Source organism: Quercus robur, chromosome 12 (assembly GCF_932294415.1).
Source record: "Quercus robur chromosome 12, dhQueRobu3.1, whole genome shotgun sequence".
Lineage (NCBI taxonomy): Eukaryota > Viridiplantae > Streptophyta > Magnoliopsida > Fagales > Fagaceae > Quercus > Quercus robur.
In genome coordinates this window covers 27888191-27897242 of record NC_065545.1, presented here as the reverse complement: position 1 = coordinate 27897242, position 9052 = coordinate 27888191, and the positions used below count along the sequence as shown (strand labels likewise).

Here is a 9052-nt window from a genome sequence, read left to right as displayed (position 1 = left end):
CTTCAATTTAAGGAAAAAAAAAAAATAAAGAAAGAAAAAGAAAACCACCTTCTATATAAAATTTCATTTCACAATACCATGTGATGAAGAAGAAACATATACAGGATTGGTCCGAATTGAAAGTAAGAAACCTCTATGATCTGTAAAGGATGATTTGAGGCCGATTGTCAAACACATAAGAGGATTATTAGACAGAGCTCGTGTTAAGAGAACAGAAGAAAGTTAAAGGGGCCTTCAAAATTACTCAACTGATAAAAAAAATATGCATTTAGTAAAACTCTCCATATAAATATAAATATAAATATATATATATATATATATATATATATATATATATATATATATGTAAGGACTCAATTTGTACGATCCCAAATTCGTATTGGGTTCGAACGTTAAAGGCCCAAATAATAAATTTGTAGAGCGTGAATGTCAAAGAACTAGGTTAACTCTAAAAGAAAAACGATCAAACCTCACGTTTATAGATGGATTAGCACTGATATAACGACCAATTTCTCCTTGAAACAAGTTCAGTTCTTTAGTTCATAAGGTTTTCTTCTCAGTACTCTTTGTTTAGAAGTTCCGATCCTTTCTCTTAATGCATTCTTCCATGTTATATACTGCCCTCTTGGTGTCATCTTCACCACACACGTGTAGGTTAGATTTGGGGGATCTCTTCCTGTCCCATCCAACACCTTCTGGAATCTCCAACCAGCAGCTGTAAAGCTGCCTCATCACTGTTTAGGCATCACTTCCACATTAATGCGGTCAGAGAGTTGGTTGAGAGGCAATTAATGCGGAGACAGCTGTTGTTAAAGATATTTGTTTACCTTTTCTTTCTTACCCTTGGTCCCATGTTCCACCTTTAGTGGTAACGTAGCTCTGAAGTGCGTTTGTAACAACATGGAGTTTAGGTCGACCTCGGACTCATATTGCCGAGAAGGATTTTGTCCTCGGACGAATACTGAACTCACCTCACGTGATATCTACTCTTCCTTTCGTTTGGTTACCCTTATAACCTGATATGGGCCTCCTTGGACAGTTTTACGTCCTCGGATGGGCCACAGGTCCAATTAATACGATTTTAATAATTTATTGATTAACCAGCCTCCACAATAGCCCCTCAAAATCTTGCTTTTCGACTCCTCGGGAGAAAAGATTGATTTTGATGTCATAAGCCCATCCCGTTTATGTTTTGGGCATGCTCCTGACGCTTCAGCATCCTAAGCGTGGTAGCATTAAATTTTGGCAACGCCCTTGTTTCCCACGTTCAACAGTGAGATGTAAATCGAACGATAGGGGGTCTATCTCGTTTCATGAGCGGGAACTTTCCCGCTCATAACTTCTGCATGACTATAAAGGAATTCTCGAATCAATTCTCTTTCTTACCTTCAGCGATCACACAATTCTAGAGTTTATGCACTGAACCTGTCTTTCTCATTTTTCGTCGTTTTCCTGGCATCTACAAATACTAAAATCCTGTCCGAGGACCCTTTTTCAAACCTGTAAGTTTTCTCAAAACCTTTACCACTTTCATCTTAAACTCGTTAATTTCTCTACTAAGTCCTTTAGGAAAATGGGGAAAAAGGAGGGTAAGTTTCGTTGTCTAGTTGAGTTCGAGGAAAGTATGAGAAATTTCTGCTCTAAGTATAGGATTCCCTCAACGGTGGGTATGAGGTACGCAGCCCAAAGGGAATGGGCCGACGCTAGACGAACAGGGGAAGTGGTTATTCCCATGATTGCCTTCATAGAAGGCGGGATAACCATCTCCATGGGTAAGATTACTAGGAGCTACCTTAGGTTCTTTAGGTTATCCCCCACTTAGTGTGCCCCAAATATGTTTAGGGTTCTGGGAAGTATAGAAGCCTTGAACGAGAGAATGGACCTAAACCTGACCCATCATGATGTGAATTGGGTGTACAACCTCCACCACTTGAAGGGGTAGGGGTATTATCTCAAGTCGAGATATCCCGAGGTGAGGCTAATTCAGTGCCTTCCCACCTCAAACAAGAACTTAAAGGAGGATTTCCTTATCTTTTCTAGGGAATGGCATGATGGTCTGTCATGCCCCACTGAGGAAGGAACACCAGGTGGGGATGCAATCATAGATTCATAATGTTCAGTTCATACATGTTTTTCCCCCCTTTTTTTTATTTTGTTTTAAGTCTTAGCATTCTTATCCCTAATGACGCTTTATGCTAATTCAATGATTTTGCAGATAGACATTTCACCAAGCCCAACCTTAAGTTAGTCAACAAAGAAAGCTTGGATAGGGTATTGAAAGCGGAGATATACGTGAACGAAGCTGACGGCCAACTCCGAGCAGCCCATTTAATCCTCGGCTACACTCCCCTCTCGTTTGCTTTCCAGGCGCCAAAGTGCGTGATCAGAGCCTACGATCCTCGGCTCCACCGTATTAGTGTTGCCTTTAGGGGGTTCATCGTTCCAGAAGGTATCCCACTTCCCCAGGATACGTCCCGCACTGAGCCCCTTTTTGTGGCCACCGTCTCAACAGGAGCCTCTTCATCCCAGCCTGCTCTCAGGGAAGAAGAAGTAGAAGAGGGAGAGGAAGAGAAAGAAGAAGAGGAAGAAGAGGAAGAAGAAGGAGAAGTTGTAGAACTCTTAGACTCTTTGGACGACTTTGGGATTTTTGATCAACCTATACGCTCCGAAGAAGATCCTGACGAGATGGGGATACAAAGGAAGCCCCAAAGAAGTTTGATGGAGTTGATGGAGAATTAGCCCGGGAAGAATGCGCCGGCAAAATTGATGCAATCCCAGATTCCTTCTCTTCCCTTCAAATCTCCTCCTCCTGCTCCTCACCAACCTTCTCATCATCCTCCCCAGCCAGTCGGAGCTGATGTTGCCGAGTTAAAAAGGCGTAAGGAGCAGAAGGGGAAGGATGTGGTGGATGTTGGCAAGTCTCGTCTGACCCGCGAGGAGGATGCCCAGCGAGCAGCAAAGTAGCAAAAGACTAGCCATCCTCCTTAGCGAGGCCAGGAGAGGTCTGACACTCAACCTCCTGAGCCTCAAGCCTGGCTGCCAACAGCCATGCATGCTGGGGAGCCCCTACGAGATGATGCATCTATTAGGGACTTCAACGGTGGCATTGGGTGTCACGTAGCCTCGGCTATAGAGGAGGCCTTGTTGCTCCCCAGAGATATGGCCGAGATAAAGAACGCGAGGAAGAATGAACTCATCCTCAATAATAAAAGATACTTGGGCCTGGTAAAGTGCTAACTCTTTTCTTTTTCTTTTTGTGATTATTACTCACTGATGTGTATTTTTTACTGACTATAGTGTTAACCTCTTCCTTACAGGTTATCCAAAATACTTTCAAAGTGGATGAGATGCTCAATATCTGCTCCAGTCAGCTAGAAGACGAAAGGAAGAAATGGGCAATGGCTGTACAGACTTTGACACAATCCGAACAGGATTTGGCCGATGCGAGGAAAAAGCTACTTGCTGAGGAGCAAGCTCACAAGAGCGCTGACTCGGCCTTGGAAGGCTATCAAAAGCAGGCTGAGGACCAGGGGAAGTGCTTGCGTGAGGCAAATGCAGAACTGAAGAAAGCTTGGGAGCAAGTTGTAGCCCTTAAGAAGCACTTGGTGGAAACCCAAAAGCTGAGGGAGCAAGTTGAAAAGTCCAGGGAGGAAGTTGAGAAAGCAAAAACTGAGGCCGAACAGGCAATGAATGAAGCTGAGCAGAAAGGCTATGAGATCGGTGTAGCTGAGACTGAGGAGACTCTGAGGGCCGAGGTGCCAATGGTGTGCAGCATCTACTGCGCCCAAACTTGGGATGAGGCCCTTAACTGAGCTGGGGTTGAGGCTTTATCCGAGTTAAGGAGGCCAGAGAACGTATTCTACCCTGAAGCAATCCGCCCCTTAGCTCCTCCATCCAATCAAGCTGAAGCCATTCCCTCAACCGTTAATCCCAATGAGGAGGTTTTGCCTCCAAGTCTTCCTCCTTCTGGCCAACCAGAGCCAGCTAAAGAGAATATTGCCTCTTCGGAAGCCTCCTTGGACAAGACTACAGCAGCTTCTGAGGCAAAGGTGGCCTCCCAAAGCTTTCAACAGGATTTGGCTTCCACAGTCTTGCCAGCTGGGGGAGCTACTAAGGATAAAAAGGGAGTCACCACTTTGGAGGCAGATAAATCAGCCAATCAGGCTCCAAAGCTCCAAATTAAGTTGAAAAAATAGAACTAATTTTGTAATTTGATTAGGACTTTTGCAAGAATATTTATGTTTATTTGCTTATTGTTGTTGCTATTTTATCTTATTTTTGCACTTGTTCACTGTGCTATCTTAATTTGAATGGATTCATTTTGACTATCTTTTGTTTGAAAGAGAAAAAATAACTTATAAATATTAACAATTGGCGATTAAAAATGGGTGATAAACATTAATACTATGAGGTCTCAGGGAGACATTTTAGATACATACGTATTCTTTCTAATCAATTGAAACTTTGGGGAATGTTCAAAAGTTGAATAAAGTTGGGTCTTCAGTACTTCAATTATACATTAAATGACGTTCATAGACTCCTATTTAATACTTCAGTAGATGTTATAGGGCATTAATTTCCACTAAGTTGGTGATCCGAGGACCTGACATAACTTAGTTTCTGTTTAATACTTCAATAGATGTCATAGGGCATTAATTTCCACTAAGTTTATGATCCGAGGACCTGACATAACTTAGTTTCTGTTTAATACTTCAATAGATGTCATAGGGCATTAATTTCCACTAAGTTTATGATCCGAGGACCTGACACAACTTAGTTTCTGTTTAATACTTCAATAAATGTCATAGGGCATTAATTTCCACTAAGTTTATGATCCGAGGACCTGATACAACTTAATTTCTGTTTAATACTTCAATAGATGTCATAGGGCATTAATTTCCACTAAGTTTGTGATCCGAGGACCTGACACAACTTAGTTTCTGTTTAATACTTCAATAGATGTCATAGGGTATTAATTTCCACTAAGTTTGTGATCCGAGGACCTGACATAACTTAGTTTCTGTTTAATACTTCAATAGATGTCATTAGGTGTGGAAACACAAGATGCATGATTAGCGTAAATTAAAGGAAAAACCCAAACTGGATTACTTTTATTAATAATAATACCTCTTGAGATTATTTACATTCCAAGGATGAAGTACAGCTTTTTCATCTAGGTCTTCCAGATAATAGACTCCTATTCCGGCTACTGAAGTAATCCGATAAGGCCCTTCCCAATTAGGTCCCAATTTTCCCTAAGCTGGATTCTTGGTGGTTCCCAGAACTTTCCTCAGCACCAGATCTCCTACAGCTAACGGTCTCAGCTTCACATTACTATAATAGCCTTGCTTGAGTTTATGCTGGTAGTAAGCCAATTGGACCATTGCACTCTCCCTTCGCTCTTCGATCAAGTCTAAACTTTTTTCCAACATCCCATCGTTACTGTCTGAGAAAAATGTACTAGTCCTTAAAGTTGGGAATCCAATTTCCAGAGGGATGACGACCTCAGCTCCATAGGTCATGGAAAAAGGAGTCTCTTCTGTTGATCATCGAGGCATTGTTCGATAGGTCCAAAGAACATGTGGCAATTCCTCCACCCATTTTCCTTTTGCATCATCCAGCCTCTTCTTAAGTTCGCTGACTATTACTTTATTAACAGCTTCAGCTTGCCCATTCCCTTGAGGATAGGCCGGAGTGGAATATCTATTCTTTATACCTAAGTTTGAGCAGTATTGCCTGAAGGCCTTACTATCAAATTGAAGGCCATTATCAGAGACAAGAGTGCGCGGAGTTCCAAATCGCGTGACAATATTCTTCCAAATAAACCTCTTAACATCTACGTCTCAGATGTTAGCCAAAGGTTCAGCTTCAACCCATTTAGTGAAATAATTCGTGCCGACCAGCAAATACTTTTTATTTCCTAAGGATTTAGGAAAAGGGTCGACAATATCCAGCCCCCATTGAGCAAAAGGCCAAGGGCTGGACAGAGGGTTAAGAATCCCTCTAGGCTGGTGGATGTTTGGAGCGAACTTTTGACACTGGTCACATTTTCTAACATACTCCTGCGCTTCCTTCTGCATATTTGGCCACCATTATCCTTGAGTAATGGCCCGGTGTGATAGGGACCTTCCCCCTGTATGACTTCCACAAATGCCTTCATGCAGCTTTTCTAGGAGTGACTTTGACATCTCGGGATGTACACAAAGTAGGTACGGCCCAGAGAAGGACCATTTGTATAACTTTTTGTCCTCGGATAACCAGAATCGAAGAGCTTTCCTCCGTATCTTCTCGGCTTCTATTTTCTCTTTAGGCAAGGTGTCACTTTCGAGGAATTTCAATATGGGATCCATCCAGCTCGGCGCTAGATTAACTTGATGAACTTGACGTACGTCCTTTTCTGGTGAAGTGGGTGTATGCAAATCTTTAACGATTATCACTCGAGGAAAATTTTGTGTTGAAGAGGTGGCAAGGGTTGCCAGGGAATCGGCATGGGTATTTTCACCTCGGGGGATGTTCGACAAGACGAAAGATTCAAATTTCGTTTGCATGTGCCTAACTTGACTCAAATACCCCTGCATTCTTGGATCTCGGGCTTTTAGTTCTCCTTTCACTTGTCCGACTACCAATCTTGAATCCGAGAATAATTCTGCTATCTTTCCACCCATTTTCTGGACCATACTCATTCCCATCAATAAAGCTTCGTATTCTGCTTCGTTGTTAGTAGCCGAGAATCCCAACCTCAAGGACTTCTCAATGATGATCTCTTCAAGGGATATCAAAACTAGCCCCAATCCTGCCCCCCGTTGGTTTGCTGCTCCGCCCACATATACCCTCCAGGAGGAACCACCTTGTGTTGATATCAGACCAGCCGATTTTTCATCCATGTCATTTTGCTTCATGTTAGCTTCTTCTGGGCACTCGGCGAACTCAACAACCAGATCGGCAAGGACCTGGCCTTTCACAGAGGTGCGAGTCATATACTTGATGTCGAAAGCACCTAGGATTGTGCCCCACTTAGCAATTCTCCCAGTGTAGTCTGCACTTCTAAGTATGGACTTGAGAGGTAACTAAGTTAAGATAACCACAATATGGGCCTGAAAGTAATGCGGAAGTTTGCGTGTTGCATGGACCATCGCCAAGATAGCCTTTTCCAATGACAAGTATCTCACCTCGGCTTCATGAAAGGACTTGCTTACGTAATAAACTGGTCTTTGGACGCCGCTGTCCTCTCGTATTAAGACAAAACTAATTGCATGAGGGGCAACTGCTATATAAGCAAACAGCACCTCATCCACCTCAGGACTAGACATGATAGGCGGCCTGGACAGGTACTCCTTCAACTGCTGAAATGCCACAGCACACTCCTTGGTCCATTCAAATCCTTTCCACTTATGCAGTAGAAGGAAAAAGGGACCACATCTTTCGGCCGATTTGGAGATAAATCGGTTCAAAGCAACAGTCATTCCAGTCAGTTTCTGCACCTCTTTTGGATTTCGAGGTGCTTGTAAATCGTTGATGGCTTTAATCTGATCTAGGTTCACTTCAATTCCTCTATGAGTCACCATGTATCCCAGGAACCTCCCGGAGCCTACACTAAAGGAACACTTTGAAGCATTCAGGCGTAGCTTATGCTTTCTCAGTATTCCGAAGATATTCGTGAGATCTTCCACATGCTCGGACACCACCTTACTCTTCACTACCATGTCATCAATGTAGACTTCAATGTTTCTGCCCAGTTGGGGTTCGAACATTTTAGTCATCATCCGTTGATAGGTAGATCCTGCATTTTTGAAACCAAAGGGCATCACTTTGTAATGATAGTTTCCAATTGGGGTGACAAAATCAGTCTTCTCTTGATCGTCCAATGCTAGCGGTATTTGGTGATATCCTTGGAAGGCATTTAAGAAACTCATCCTAGGATGACCAACGGTTGCATCTACCAACTGGTCTATCTTCGGCATGGGAAATGGATCATTGGGACAAGCCTTATTGAGGTCCATGAAGTCCACGCACACTCGCCACTTTCCTGTCTTCTTCTTTACCACCACCGTATTGGCCAACCATTCAGGATAAAAAACTTCTTTGATAGCTCCAGCCTGCTTGAGCTTGGTCACCTCACTTCTGACAGCTTCAGCGTGCTCTTTTGATGGTCGCCGAGGTGGTTGTCTTTTAGGAATTATGGAAGGATTCACATTGAGTCGATGACAAATGAAATTCGGATCTACACCTGGGGCTTCATATGGGCTCCATGCGAACACATCCATATTTGCCTTGAGGAATTCCAGTAATCGCTCATTCTCTTGCAAAGGCAGTTTAGCCCCAACTTGGAAGAATCTTTCCGGATCATCAGCAACAATTACCCTCTCCAAATCTTCACACTTCATCTCGTCGGCTGGTCTATCTAAGGGTAGTGCTGGGGGTTTTAATTGCTATAATCCATTATCGGCGGTAGCCGAGGTCTTTGCCTCTGGCCGATGTTGTATAGCCGCTACTAGGCACTGCCGAGCTGCAACCTGACTTCCTACTATCTCCAATACTTGGCCTCCAGATGGGTACTCCACTTTCTAATGTAGAGTAAATGAGACTGCTCCCAGGGTATGAAGCCAAGATCTGCCCATAATAGCCGTGTATGGAGAGAAAACGTCTACAATAACGAAGTCCACCTCCACCACATCCATATCGGTTTGCACGGGTAGTCTGATCTGTCCTTTTGGAGCGACCATCCTTCCCTCAAAACTCACCAGAGGGGAACTGTAGGCTGTTAAGTCCTTTGGTTTCAGACCTAGCCCCTTATACAAATCTGGGTACATTATATCAACAGCACTACCTTGATCAATCATCACCCTTTTTACATCGTACCCACCAATTCTCAATGTGACCACCAGAGCATCATCATGAGGCTATATGGTTCCAACCTTGTCCTCATCCGAAAAGCCCAAAATAAGGGGGACGTCCACCCTGGCTCTATTCGACGCTTGGCAATGATCCTCGACCGGAGGTCGGAACACCGACAGTACCCTGGAAGGACAAGATTCAGTCCTCCCTGAGGCAG

At 43.4% G+C, this 9052-nt stretch overlaps 1 protein-coding gene across 1 annotated transcript; it reads right to left on the bottom strand.

The window, feature by feature from the left end:
* Nucleotides 1–6092: 6092 nt before the first annotated feature.
* On the bottom strand, nt 6093–8384 carry LOC126708345 (uncharacterized). Its single transcript, XM_050408137.1, has 4 exons — nt 8120–8384; nt 7170–7780; nt 6831–7067; nt 6093–6668 (listed from the first exon to the last, which is right to left on the bottom strand). Exons 1-4 carry the CDS (start codon nt 8382–8384, stop codon nt 6093–6095), a joined length of 1689 nt encoding a protein of 562 aa, XP_050264094.1.
* Nucleotides 8385–9052: the final 668 nt, after the last annotated feature.